Source organism: Calliphora vicina, chromosome 2 (genome assembly GCF_958450345.1).
Source record: "Calliphora vicina chromosome 2, idCalVici1.1, whole genome shotgun sequence".
Classification (NCBI taxonomy): Eukaryota; Metazoa; Arthropoda; class Insecta; order Diptera; family Calliphoridae; genus Calliphora; species Calliphora vicina.
This window is the reverse complement of record NC_088781.1, coordinates 74351476-74367425: the sequence shown is the minus strand read 5'-3', so window position 1 is coordinate 74367425 and position 15950 is coordinate 74351476. Positions and strand designations below refer to the sequence as shown.

The 15950-nt window shown below is 30.2% G+C and overlaps 1 protein-coding gene across 1 annotated transcript in view; it reads right to left on the bottom strand.

The window, feature by feature from the left end:
• Window positions 1-7193: 7193 nt before the first annotated feature.
• Cand1 (Cullin-associated and neddylation-dissociated 1) overlaps window positions 7194-15950 on the bottom strand; it is a 188145-nt gene continuing 179388 nt past the window's right edge. Inside the window, exons 7-8 of the mRNA XM_065502630.1 lie at window positions 7676-7822; window positions 7194-7607 (exon numbers count right to left, since the gene is read on the bottom strand). Of these exons, the coding sequence (XP_065358702.1) occupies window positions 7480-7607; window positions 7676-7822 (275 nt within the window). The 3' untranslated portion in view covers window positions 7194-7479. The remainder of the gene's footprint in view (window positions 7608-7675; window positions 7823-15950) is intronic.

Genomic DNA, 15950 nt, shown 5'->3' with positions numbered 1-15950 from the left:
GCTGTTAGAGGGCTGAGAGAAGGCCTACTTATGATGGGCTGTTGGCAGCCAACAAGCTCACTTGTTATTAGAAGGGGATTTATAGGGCTTCTTGAACACCTTCTAAGAGCAGGCAGGGGGGAATGAGTATCGGATCTTTTAGAATGTGTAAGTATGCCTTTTAGAAGGCCTACAAATTGAAGTCCTTTCATTTTTTCCCGCTGGGACAATACCCACTTATACCACAACTACTTAACTACTCATCAATACGCACATCATACACAATAACACTCATCATACACAATAACACAAACACTACACTCTTTATTTAGGGTTTTATTTATGTTGTTTCTTTTTGTAATACTTTTTGCTTTGGTTTTTTTTGTGATTGTTAATATTTGCATTAACAAAACGACAATTTATTTTTGGATGTAAAAACTAATTTTAAATACATATATTACTAAGTATTTGATAGCGTACATTCGCTGTTACTTATCTTTGTACATACATATATGGGGCATTTCACGTCAAGTGAACCAACTTTTGAAATCGATGTCTTCCGATGAAATTTGCACCAATGTTAGTTCTATTGGATAGTAATTCGGACACCATTTTTCAACAAGATCGGTCAAGAACTCTCTGAGTTATAGGAGGTCAAAATTTGACATTTTGGCCAAACAGGTGTTTTTTTTATCCATATAACTTATTACCTATTGTTCTTAGCAAAATGTGTCCCAAATAGTTTAGATAGCTATTTATGCAATCTTTCGAAAAAAAAAATTAAAAAAATTTAATAAAATATTTTTGATTTTTTTTTTAAATCAAAAATATTTTTGACTTTTTTTTCAAAATGGGCCCTTTTTATTTATTTTTTTTAAGAAAGCTTAGGTCTTTTCCTAAGCGACCTATATGGTCGCTTAGTGGGATATCTATCAAAAAAAATATTTTGTAACTCAAGATTTAAAATTTTTGAATTTTTTTGCAAAATCAAAAACTTTGACTTTTTTTTTAAAAATGGACCCATTTTTTAATTTTTTTTTTTTGCTCAGAAGAAAGCTTATGTGTTTTCCTTTAACACCCTTTTTGTCGCTTAGTGGGATGCGAGTGGGATATCTATAAAAAAATGTTTTGTAACTCAAGACATACAATTTTTTACTTTTTTTTGAAAAATCAAAAACCTTTTTGACTTTTTTTTTCCAAAATGTATTCTTTTTTTATTATTTTTTTTTTCTCAAAAGAAAGCTTAGGTGTTTTCCTTTAAAACCTTTTTGGTCGCTTAGTGGGATGCGAGTGGGATATCTATCAAAATAAATGTTTTGTAACTCAAGACAAATGTTTTTAAATTGATTTTTTTCATATTTGTGTGTGTTTCTAAAACCTTAAAAATAAAAACCACAACAACTGACCGATAATAGCCACTGGAGGGGTGCAATATGAGGCCGACCGCTATTAATTTTCCACCCCCAAAATTTGTCTTGTATCTTGCGGCTTTTTTAGTCAATCCAAGAGGTAGTTTTCAGCGCACGTGATTTTCATTGTTAAAATATTAGGTGCCCCAGAAACAAATTTTTGGAATCAAGTGGAAATATTTTATGGCCCTTCTCCGAAGTACCAGTTTATTTATTATTTTATGACATTTGACTTTAAGAAGTGGGTGGAGAGGTAGAAGTTGACAGGTAGGTTATTTATATGGTGGTTTATTTTTATTATTATTTGTAACATTTGGTTAAACTAGGTACTTTAGTATGTAAGCCCTTCTTGACCCTAATAAAAGATTTTAGACTCATACATTAAAACGTACTACCTATATGATCTTAAAAAACTATTTATTGTCATTCTGAAGACATACGGAAATCAGTTTTTTAGAAACAGCGTTAAAGTTAAGACGTGTGTTATTTACATAAATACTTACAAAATTCAAAATGTCTACGACTTCTAAAAAGGCTAAGGTTGAAAATGAAATTTATTCGTCTTTTTGTTTTAATCCCTTTAACAAAATGAAGCACAGATCATCAGATATGCGAAATATTTCCGACGGCTTATTAAAAAAATTCCCTACGCTGTCAAAACGATTGAAAATTTGTGGATCATGCAAGAAAGAACTTGGAAAGTTGAACGAATTACCGAATTTGAATAGTAATGAGCCTTGCGTTGAAGTTATTCCAGATGAAGACAAAAGTAATTCCGAGAATGAAGACAGAACTGTTGATGATGATGGTTATTCTAACTTTTCAAATTCAACGAATGAGTGTCGAAACCAATACCATAAGGATGCAGTAGAAGTTCTTGAACAAATAAAAGAGAAATACAAAACGTCACAGAGTGAAGCTGAAAGAATTCTACTTCTCACGCTTGCGTGGAACATGGAGTTCTGCAAAAACAATGACTGAGTTTGGAACGTCTCAACGAAAAGCAAGAATTGCTAAACAATTGGTTGCTGAGCATGGGATTCTCACACTCCCAAACAAAAAGAAGGGAAAAACTTTGGAGTGCGATACTAATAACTCAGTTTTATCAGCGAGATGGTATGAGTCGCCTGATGCCAGGGATGAAAGACTGGATGTCTGTACGAATCGATGGTAAGAAAGTTCAAATGCAGAAGAGAATGGTTCTCTGTAACCTGAATGAATTATTCACAACATTTCAATCTGAATACGAGGATGTCAAAATTGGATTCACAAAATTTGCACAGAGGCCAAAACATTGCGTTTTGGCAGGAAGCAGCGGAACTCACACAGTATGTGTTTGTATTTACCATGAAAATGTTAAATTGATGTTGAAGGAAATCAACTTAAATTACTTAAAAGATGATTCATCAGAAGATTTACACCATTACCGCGATTGCCTTAAATTGACTATGTGCCCTAATGCTACAACTTCTTGCCACTTAGGTGAATGTTCGAATTGCCCGGAAACCACATCCATTAAAGAAAATTTAATCAACTCATTTGATCGAGAATGTATTGAGGAGTTAAAATTTGAATCTTGGCTTCAGACTGAAAGATGCACACTGAAAACCATAATTTTAAATGTGGATGATTTTGTGGAAGAACTGTGTAGAGGATTGCTAAATTTGAGAACCCATGACTTTTTAGTCAAAGAGCAGTGGTCATTCTTCAAGGACTTGAAAACACATTTGAAGTCTGGTGAATTCATTATTTCATTTGATTTCGCAGAGAACTATAAATATGTTCTTCAGGATTCCATACAAGCATTCCACTTCAATAACGACCAAGCAACTATATTCACAGTAGTTATTTACTACATGAAAGAAGAAAACCTGGAACACAAAAGTATGGCAATCATATCCGACGATTTAAAACATGACATCGTTGCAGTTTATGAGTACCAGAAGATAATACTAAATTATCTAAAATCAAAATTTACAGTAGAAAAGGTATATTACGTCTCGGACGGAGCTCGTCAACATTTTAAAAACAAAAGTAGCTTCGCAAATCTTACAGCTCATGAAAAAGATTTTGGAATGCCAGCTGAGTGGCATTTTCATCCTACTGCTCATGGTAAAGGAGCATGTGATGGTATTGGAGCAAACCTCAAAAGAAATGCAGCGAAGTATAGCCTCCAGTGCTCTCATCAAGATCGCATCTTAGATGCGACTGCTTTATTCCATTGGGCAAAGAATTATTGTAAAGAAACTAAAATAGTTTTTAGTAGCAAAGAGGATCATGAGGAAACATTGAAAACACTAAAGAGCAGATTCGATGCTGCGGTAACAATCGATGGCACTGCTCAATACCATGCTTTCATACCGCTTGTCGATGGAAGACTCAAATTAAAAAAGTTTTCTGCATCTACTCAATGCGATTTCTTTCCAAAGCCAAAAAAGAAGCCAGCAGCGAAATCAGTAGCTGAATCTAATAACGCCAAGAAAGGATTGACAAAAAAAAACAAGTAAGAAAGTATGGTCGGTCAAGCCCGACCATATAATACCCTACACTAAGTAAAAGAGCAAAAAAAATTTTTCTTTTAAAATTTCAATAATTTATATTTTGGAGTGATTTTCGGAAGTGGGGTTATATGGGAGCTATGACCAATTATGGACCGATCACCATGAAATTAGGTCATGTGATTTATGTCTATATTAAAGTTAACTATGTTGAATTTTGTTTGTTTACCAACATTTTTAAGCGATTTATGCACGTTAAAGTGATTTTCGGAAGCGGGTCTATATGGGAGCTATGACTAATTATGGACCGATCATAACAAAATTTGGTGACATGAATTTTGTGTATATAAAACTTATTTGGAGCGGAATTTGTGGAGATACATATATAAAGTAAACATTTATGACCGATAAAGTCCAATTTCGGGAGGACATTCGTATGGGGGCTAGGTGAAATAGTAGACCGATTTCAGCCAGTTTTAATAGGCTTGGTCCTTGAGCCGAAAAAATAATATGTACCAAATTTGATCATAATATCTTCAAAATTGCGACCTGTACTCTGCGCACAAGGTTTACATGGACAGCCAGCCAGCCAACCAGACGGACGGACGGACGGACGGACATCGCTTAATCGACTCAGAAAGTGATTCTATGTCGATCGGTATACTTTAAGGTGGGTGTTAGACTAATATTTTTGGGCGTTACAAACATCTGCACAAACGCATAATACCCTCCCCACTATGGTGGTGTAGGGTATAAACAGCTAATAAAGGTGACAAATAAGGAGGATAAAAGTATGGATATTTGAAAATTTAAAAACTTCATAAATTAAGTGTAAAAATAGTTATTATATAAATTGATCTATTGTGATTAAGATTAAATTTTACTAATTATTCATCTTTTTATTATTATATATTAAATTAATTATTATTACAAATAAATAACAAAATTAAATTATTCAACATTTCCATAGTGATTTTTATTCCTGAGGTTAACATATTATGGGTATTACAGTATCGAGGCTATGAAATTTTATTTGGGTATGTTACATACCATCGGAAAGGCTAATGTGTCTAGTTTCTCTGCGTAAGTTTAATTTTTAAGGTTTACACACAAATATGAAAAAAATTAAAATAGTGCAAATTTAAAAACCTTTGTCTTGAGTTACAAAACATTTATTTTGATAGATATCCCACTCGCATCCCACTAAGCGACCAAAAAGGTTTTAAAGGAAAAGACCTAAGCTTTCTTTTGAGAAAAAAAATTAATAAAAAAAGAGTCCATTTTGGAAAAAAAAAGTCAAAAAGGTTTTTGATTTTTCAAAAAAAAACAAAACATTTTTTTTATAGATATCCCACTCGCATCCCACTAAGCGACAAAAAGGGTGTTAAAGGAAAACACATAAGCTTTCTTCTGAGCAAAAAAAAAAAATTAAAAAATGGGTCCATTTTTTTAAAAAAAGTCAACAAAGTTTTTGATTTTGCAAAAAAATTCAAAAATTTTAAATCTTGAGTTACAAAATATTTTATTTGATAGATATCCCACTAAGCGACCATATAGGTCGCTTAGGAAAAGACCTAAGCTTTCTTAAAAAAAATAAAAAGGGCCCATTTTGAAAAAAAAAAAAAAAGTCAAAAATATTTTTGATTTAAAAAAAATTTCAAAAATATTTTATTAACTTTTTTTAATTTTTTTTTTCGAAAGATTGCATAAATAGCTATCTAAACTATTTGGGACACATTTTGCTAAGAACAATAGGTAATAAGTTATATGGATAAAAAAAACACCTGTTTGGCCAAAATGTCAAATTTTGACCTCCTATAACTCAGAGAGTTCTTGACCGATCTTGTTGAAAAATGGTGTCCGAATTACTATCCAATAGAACTAACATTGGTGCAAATTTCATCGCGATCGGAAGACATCGATTTCAAAAGTTGGTTCACTTGACGTGAAATGCCCCATATATATTTATTTGTATTTCTATTCACAATGTTATTTCCACCTGAGAGCGATTTAAAACACGTCTATCAACTATGACAGCTACTGTATTATTGAAGCTGAATTTCAAACGATCGATTAAACTGACATGTGGTATAGCTAAAGAATTTCAAACAAATAATATGCCAAATAATATTTCGCATCAGTCATTCAATGTCTCCTACGAAGCAAAGAATGTATTGAGGAGCTTCTGGTAAGCTTAGACAGCCGCCAACTGAAGATGATTTAAATAAAACGCAACTCATTTACAAATTAAAAACAATATTAACAGAACATGGTGGGAACATTACAATATTAACAGAACATGGTGGGAACATTACCCGCCATTTTTTCAATGGCTTGTTTATTGGTTTTTTCGCTTTTTCCCAACTTTCTCTGAAACTTGAACTTTAAAAACTTTCTTACATTCATGGATGTATACTTAACACTTGTAGTAGAACACCAGCTGAGAACTGTTTCAATCGAATTAAGATTCTAAAAATTATAGTCAAATATATAATAGGTATACCACATTACCCGAACTTACTCTACTCTTTATGAAAGTGGATTTTTAAAAACTTTTTATGTTCCAAATAAATTACTAAATGTTGTTTTACAAATGCTTTGCGTTTTCATTCCTTGTATAAATTGTTTTTTGACAGAATAACTTAGATATACATTCGAAAATGTGAACAAATTCGAAAATATGAACTACTTCAACATTAATTAGTTCACATTACCGAGAGTTCACTGTATTTAAATTTTTACTGGAACAGTGTCAATATACTTAGCCATAATTTCTGGATTGATTTAATAATCGACGCTTTTATCATTAAATCACTACTACGCATCTCTTTAATCTACATATTCCCGATAAATGAAATTGAGGCATTTCTCTATTTGCAATACATTATACGATGATAGAGGTTTTGTTTCTATGGAATCAGAAATTAGAAGTGATGGTGCAACTAAGTAGCGAGGTATATGATCATCATTTCATACGATCTCTGGCAATATAATTATATTTGGAGCATCAAGTATGATTAACCTTTTATGATTGAGGGGGTCAGTCCCGTTCATTTCGAAACTTCAGATGTTAGCTAAAAAAAAAAATAAACTTCCAACAAAAAAATGTAATTCAACGACTAAAAACAGAATGACACTCGAAGAGAAAGTCACTATGTGAACGTGCCGAAAATTTGACTATAGCTATAGAGCAAGTTAAATCTAATGTTATTGATTCTAATGAAATTTATATCGAACATACACTCCGCTAAATTGTTACAGCAGTACGGGTTGTATCTCGAATGTAAAATATAATTAAAACTAAAGATTTTCTTGGTTTAATGATATTTAGTATTTACTTGTATTTTAACCATTTATTTCTAAATAAGAAAAAATATAATTCTATTCATAGAAATCATTAAGGATTAAATGTAAGCAGAATCAATTTTAGATCCAAATAAAAATGAAAACTAAAAAATGTCAAATTCAAAATATCTATGGATTGTAAAATTTATAAGTTCTAATAATTATGTCAAAGATTTAAATATATCATTTCGAATTTTGTTTATTTTTAAAGTTTATCCGTTGACTTAGAAGAAAAACTTGAATTTAGTTTAGCTCTGATCCATGGAAATTTCTGTGTTATTAGTAACAGTATCCTTTTGAACATATTCATATATTTTGCTTAATTCTGGAGAATCCTTAATTGATTTTAAGAAATCAGTCAGTTGTTGATTTTTATCTAAAAATATAAATAATAAAGAGATAATTTCAAATTACTCATACAAATCGGAATATAATTTCATTTACCTGCTTTGTGAATCTTTGATAATGCGGATACTGCTCTCAACGCTGATCGCTTCAATTCATCTTGTTTCTCATACTCCTGTTTAACAGAGTTCGCTTTCACTTTGTGTGTACAAGTGTCCCGTAACTGTTGTACAAATTGATCAAGCCCTATTTAAAAAAAATATATTAATATTTGTTTGGCATCAATCCAATTTTCCAAAATTTATATAAAAATGAAAGAAACAAATTTAATGTTTTTTAATGCTAAAATAACAAGCATACGATTTACTCGCTAGAATCTAGTAAAATACTTCCAGCAAAGTTGCATAAAAAAAGGAAGCAACAATAGATTCTAACGATGTTAGAAATAGTATAATACGTTTAATGTAGTTATTTCAAAAAGGATGCAACCGAAACATTACCGGCCACCTTGCAACACTAATGTGTGTTGTAATGTCAATAGCATAGGTATGGTTTTTAGAGAGATCCATAAACTGAATGGTTTTTAGACAGATCCATCAACTGAATGGTTTTTAGACAGATCCATCAACTGACAATTAAAGGCATTGTTTTTATAAAGAAAATAGTAAAATAATACAGACTAGGGTAAATCGTAAATATATTTCAATTAGCTTTTTTAATGATGATAACGTAAATATACAATTCGAATGTTAGTTAAAATGTTGAATTCATTTGTGTTTAATTCATAGATGTAGATCAATAGTAATAAAAAATAATCAAATGACAGCATTAGGTCTTTTAGGAAATCGTGAGTTACTGAAATACCATTAACTGACAATTACATAGAATTAACTGGACCTGTCAGTATCCAGACGAAAATTATATATAAAATTATATAAATCGCCGTAAATAAATCCCTAAAGGCCAGCCAAGAATCATAATCCCTTACAAATGCGTCGACATCGCAATGGGGTAGTGTAAAAGTATGAACAGAATTAGAATCAACCGCTCCACAGTGGGAGAAAACCCTAATTTAGTGGAACTAAATTCGTATCTTCTAAACGCTTGGCCAAATTAATTTCATTTATATGGAAATATTGCAGGCAAGGAGGTAAGCTAATAAAGTAATGCAAAATGGGTACTGCTACTTCAGTAGAATGAGCGGGAGAGGCTGCTAAACTACACTACCTCGGAAGAAATTCTATACTATTTTCAATTGTAACAAATTATTTTAATATATCTTTCAAAAAATTTAAATTTTATAAGTAATTTTATTTATAGCAAGTAACTATTTAAATCTATAGATTTTGGACATTTACCCTATTGCCGGCATAAACTTTTAAACTTTTTTTAGTTTTATTAATAAGTTTATTTTTAAAAACGAATAACAATTATTAGTTATGAAATGATTTCATTTCATTATTATAAATAATTTAGTTATAATTAAACAATGAAATAAAGAGTAATTAAGCTAACTAACACTTGTTACAATTTTGTGAATTTTTATTACGAGATTTTTAAAATTTATTTAAATTAGTCGACTTCAGAGTCTGATGAATCACTAGGAAGTAATGGATCCAACAAAAGTTGCCTAACATCTTTCGATAACGGTTCCACTTTTTTATAGCTTGCAGGTGAAACTAGAGATGCTAATCGGGACTGATTTTTGAAAATCCCGGGGTTCGGGATTTGGTAAAGAATCCCGAAATCCCGACCCGGAGTTTCGGGATTTTAGATTTCCCGAAAATCCCGAATTATAAGAAATAAACGTACATAATTATGTCTTTACAATTGAAAGAAAATTTTTTATTTAGCAATTAATTTTTAATTTTTATAACAAATAACAATAAGGTATGTATATTAAGGTGGGTCGATTTTTTTGACGAAAAAACACAAAGAAACGATAGGTCTAAAATCAAATCCTATTTTGCGCATTTCGTCTTTTATCCAATGATATTTCAGTATTTTTTTATTGGATAAAAGGCGAAATACGCAAATGTTATATTTTTAATCTAAATAAAGCACTACCATATTTAAAAGGACTCATAATTTTAAGGCAAATTTGGTATATGGGCATTTGTTTTTAGCAACTTGTAAGTAGTTAGAATTACATAAATTTAATTTTTATATAATGTAATGACCAATAACACTTCTTATATACAATCTTAAAAAAATAAGGAACAAATTTAGTACGAGATTTTACATCGTCCCAACGATAATAATTTCTTAAAAAATTATATAAATTCACCTCGCACTATTTCGCAGCTAAATTTTTTACCATATGTAGTCTGTAATATGGCCTTGATATTGGCAAAAAAATTAGGACTGCATCTCACAGCATTAGAAACTGGCAACCTTCCGAAAATTCAAAAAGTAAAAAAAATAAAATGCTATAAGAATATGGCCATTGGTTATCACAAATAGCGGAAAATATATTTTTATTTTTCTGATTTACCAAGCCTCATATTCCATCTACATAAAAAAAAGTAAAAATACAACTTAAATAAAACCTTATACTATCCAGGTTAATAACAACTTTGAAACCAATTCTTCATAAAAAAAAATTTCTAAAATATTTTTTACATTTAAATAGTTGTCAATACCAAACCACTGAAGTTATTAATAAATGTTAAATATTTTTAAGTACAGCAACAACTATAGATTGAAACTACATAACAATAAATCAAATATGCGAAAGTTTTTTTTTTTATTTTGCGCCACTAAATTGTTGATTTCTCCCACAGTGCGCTCCTTCGGTATCGATTTAAATTTACGCACCTTCTCATTAATCGCACCTAAAAATTTAATATAGGCTACATATGTGACCTGATATTTAGCGCAGCTACATCTACATCACTAGGCTCTGTATCAGAATTCTTCAAAAAATCTAAACAGGCCTCATATGTTGTTTTAATTTTCTCCCATAACACTTTTATTTCAGCGCTATGAACCTCAAAGGTATAAACATTATGTATGTCCTCAGGAAAATCATTAGAATTTGCCTCAAAAGCTCTAATGAATGTATTAAGTGGAGTGACTGGCATTTTCCTTATTCAATTTTCAATCTTTATATATATAATTCTTCTGTACGTGTGTTAGTAACTGAACTCCTCCTTAACGGCTGGGCCGATTTCGATGAAATTTGTTCTGTACGTTGGAGTGGGTCCCTGGATTGTTTAGATTCACAATCCAGGGACCAGGAACAATGGGCATGACACCTCCCATACAAAGTAAAAATTTATTATTGCATACTTGGAGTACTATTATAGTGGGAGTCTTCAAATTTTGTGTGAACTATGGCAGAACAACGTTTGCGGGACAGCTAGTCTATATATATATAAATGAAATGGTCCATGTATGTAATGGCATCAGCGATTTGGCTGATTTTTTTTGTATTCGATTCGAAATTTTCAGGAGATGGTTTGTAAAGAAAAAAAATTCAAAAATTCGGAAATTTTAATTTCCAATAATTGCCTCCTCTTCTCACTTCTCATTTTTCTTACTAAGAGAACTTTTTTGGAGAAACTTGAAGAACTAACGGGGCGTTCAGCTAGTAATATATAGAAATTAATTACAAAAATATAAAAAATTTAACAAAAATATATCCCGAAACTATGTTGTAATCAAACTGACCGACCCACAGTGGCCGAAATACTCAATCTAGCGGCGCTTTGTTAATAAATTCAAAAACATAAAAAATTGTTAATAAATTTTTTTGTTTTAATTTATATATGTATATTTATATATAATCAATTCGTTAAATTTTAAAATTTATTTGTTTTTTTAAGTATATGGGTACTTCCATATATAACCAACCAACAAAATATACATTTTGGACCTATCCCTCTCCAATCTTGACGAAATTTGGTATAAAAATTGTATTGTATACATGGTTAAGATATATACAAACTTTTGGATTAATGGACCAAAGGGTTCCGGAGATACCAGGTCATAAAATGTAAAAAATCGTCAAAATCGTATTCGCCGCGTGGACGGTGGGCTTGACCGATTTTATTGAAACTCGGCATATTATCTTTGTTTGTTTTAGAAAATGTATGTACCAAATTTCTAGACTTTTGCTTGGGCGGTATGCGGTTGGCATGGCAGATTTTAATAAAACTTAGCATGCATTGAATGAATGCATTGCATTCTTTTTTTGTTTCAGAAAATGAATGTACCAAATTTCTAGACTTTCTTGGATAGGAAATCAATTTGGATTGTATGGGCGTGAACGATTTTGATAAAAATTTATTTTTTTCTTAATTTAGTCCATATAATTCTCGGTGCCAAATTTCAATGCTCTACGACCACTCCTTATAATTTTTGCACAAAATTGTATGAAGCCATATTAATATTACTACATCCTGCCATTTTAATTAAAAACCGAAAAAAATCAAAACTTAACAAAAACTTGCAGCCTATATTTGAACTTGACATACATAGATAACAACCCATTTCAATAAACTATGTAAACAGTTAACCGAATCCGGTCGAATCCACCCTACTTTTATTCCACACAAAATTGGATTTCATATCTAAAAACCCTTTCACAAAGGAAATTTCCTTTTTCCACTGTTAAGCACTAAAACATACAATCACAGATCACAAACTAATTATTTTTGTTTAATACATACCTTTTAATTAAAATGAAATCGCAAATCTTATTATACCCTTCACCATGCGTGGCAAGGGTATATATAAGTTTGTCATTCCGTTTGTAATTTCTACATTTTTCATTTGCGACCCCATAAAGTATATATATTCTGGATCGTTATAGATAGCGAAGTCGATATAGCCATGTCCGTCTGTCCGTCTGTGTGTTGAAATCAACTTTCCAAATTCCCTAAATAACTTACAAACATGATTGATACATCAAAATCTCCGGAATTGTTCCGGCTCGGTTGCTATTTAAAATCGAGAAAATTGGTCCACAAATGGCCGAGATATAAACAAAAAACCCAAAAACCCATGTACATATATAATAGCATAATAAAAAGAAAACAAAAGTTTAGTTGTATGTATATATGTATGTATGTGTAATACACATTGAGTATATTCACAAATTCTATTTTGTTTCTTTGTAAATCTTATTCTCTAACAAAATAGAGAGAGTTGTTTATGAGTTCTCATATGAGCAACTCCCCAGCAGTCCGCAGCAGGGATGTTAAAGTTGGTACAATTGTACTTTTTTTGGTACATTTTGACCTTCTAAAGTACCGTGGTACTACCGCGTCTCATTTGGTACAATTTAAAATATTTTATATAAACAACTTTTACAAAAACCACAAGCAATTTGTAAACATAATATCAATATTGATATTGTTAAAGAAATTAAATAAAATTAATTAAATTGTTAGAAATTAAAGATTATTAAAGTCAACCTTAATAACGAAGTGCAATTGGTTCCATAAATTTACTCCACAATTCAAGTAGTATTGTACGTCTACTAGTAAAAATGTTCCCGAATGGAAATTGCAAATTTTGATTCAATCAATAACACAGGTAAACAGCAAAAAAGGCGTGAATAACCACTATATAGATTTGATGCACCATTGCTACCTAAAGCTAGGTACTCTGTTCAAAATTTCGTGCGAAATGCTGTCAAACTACATATAAAATATTTGGAATGAAATATATGCGAAATAATTTAGCAAAAGCAGTACTCTGTTTTTATTGTGGAAAACACGTGAAATACATCTGGCAACCTTATTGTTCCACACGAAATAACATACGCAGCACTTCTTTCGCACGAACAGCTAGCTGTCAAACAGCATGTAAAATTGTTCGCATGAAAAACCATAGTTTTTCGCAAATATGAACAGAGTACTAAGCTTAAGTACAAAAATGGTAAAATTTTTCAATTCTATGGAGTCATTACACGTTTCCTCACATAATTAATGACAACTCAAAAACGGTTAGTCCGATTTTATTAAAATAAATTAGAAAATTTGAGATTTTATAACGGAGTTATAATGACAAATTGAAGCAAACAATATATTTTTACGTGAAAATAGCAAATTTTTTTGTTTTAAAAAACTCATTAAAAATCGAAACTTTGAGTGGAAATTTTACATTTGTTTTATTATTTTCACGTAATAAATATATTGTTACGAAATTGTACTTGAATTAAAAATATAACGATGGCAGTGTTATAAATAGTGGCAGAGGTTGCAGTCGTGAGTGAGTTTATCAGAGACGCTTTTCGAATAAACATCAACTGAGTGTCTTAAAGGGTGTTGTGTTTTTCAAGTAAATTCGTGTACATTATAAATTGTGTCTGTATTTCTGCGAATTTACAAACGTGTATAAAAAACATTGAGTGACTATTTAATTCTGCTGTTGTTGTACATTTGAATAAATAAAGAGTTGTTACAATTTTCAAACTACTAAACGGCTTTTATTTGCAATCAAAAGTATCCGGTTTATTTAAAGGAAATAAACCAAACGTTTTGAAAAGGTTAAAACGTAACAATATTTTTGTTTCAATTTGGTATTATAACTCCGAAAGTACTGAGCCGATTGAAATGCAATATATATCGTCACCTGATATGCAAAACAACGTATCATCAAAAAATTCGAAATTGATTTTATTATTGATTACGATTCACTACATCATATTACATACATATGTGTACAAAATTTTAAACTTTTACTATCAAAAATAACCAAGTTATAACCAAAATTGAAACTAAAGTATCATCAAATACATATATGATTTTCTTAAACAAAATAACGTATACGCTTTGAGTAATTAATTAATAAATCGTTTTTACCTTATTTTAGGTAGTATCCTAATTTGTTTTTAATAAATTTGTTGCAATTGAATATTTTTTGCAGTCTTAATGAAAATTTCATGAAAAACCTTTTTTAGTTTAAAAAAGTAGTTGTTAGTAATTAAAATAAACATAATAAAATTAAAAATGTATATGGGGCATTTCACGTCAAGTGAACCAACTTTTGAAATCGATGTCTTCCGATCGCGATGAAATGTTAGTTCTATTGGATAGTAATTCGGACACCATTTTTCAACAAGATCGGTCAAGAACTCTCTGAGTTATAGGAGGTCAAAATTTGACATTTTGGCCAAACAGGTGTTTTTTTTATCCATATAACTTATTACCTATTGTTCTTAGCAAAATGTGTCCCAAATAGTTTAGATAGCTATTTATGCAATCTTTCGAAAAAAAAATTAAAAAAATTTAATAAAATATTTTTGATTTTTTTTTTTAAATCAAAAATATTTTTGACTTTTTTTCAAAATGGGCCAAAATGGTCCATTTTTTAAAAAAAGTCAACAAAGTTTTTGATTTTGCAAAAAAATTCAAAAATTTTAAATCTTGAGTTACAAAATATTTTTTTTGATAGATATCCCACTCGCATCCCACTAAGCGACAATATAGGTCGCTTAGGAAAAGACCTAAGCTTTCTTAATGGTGTCCGAATTACTATCCAATAGAACTAATATTGGTGCAAATTTCATCGCTATCGGAAGACATCGATTTCAAAAGTTGGTTCACTTGACGTGAAATGCCCCATATATAAACTGCTTTTATTTAAAATAAAAAAAATATTTTTATTTAAGTTTTTATTTTTTCATAAAAATTTATATTGATGATACGTTTTTTTGTTTCAGAAAATAACAATTCAAAAAAACGTAAGCCACGTATCTTAAAGTGTGCTTTGAAAAAATTATTTTTTTTTCATAAAATATATTTCTAGAGTAATGTAATTCAAATTTGAAAATTTTGTTTCAATATCTCAAGTAGTTTTCATATTATATCGTTTTTTGCTTCTCCTATAAACTTATGAAAAGTGATGTTACGTCATTTTGCATTTTAGGTGACGATATGTATGTTAAAATTTGTACATAGCATGGGGAAAATTATTTCAAAATTCAATCAATCGAATGAAGTACATTAACTGCTCAATTTTATGTATATCAAACAAAAAACTAAAATTTTGCGAATATGGGCGAATTCACTTAATTGTTAATAAATTCGAAAATAATGGTTTTTATGATATATTTCTCATGTTGTTTCTATTATACGTGGCTTTGTGATAAAGCATTAAACCTGAACAATTTCTGCCGTTTTGATTTTTCATGAGTTTTTGAATACAAAACTATTAGCTATTTTCACGTAAAAAATATATTTTTCCTAATTTGTTATTATAAATCCGAAACTACTGAGCCGATTAAACGGAATATAGGTTATGTATATTTACATTTTTTTAAGTTAATTTTAATAATATCGGAGTAACCGTTTTTGAGTTATCATTACTTATGTGGAGAAACGTATAAAAAAGCTCAATTTTACTTAAACATTTTTTTTAAAAA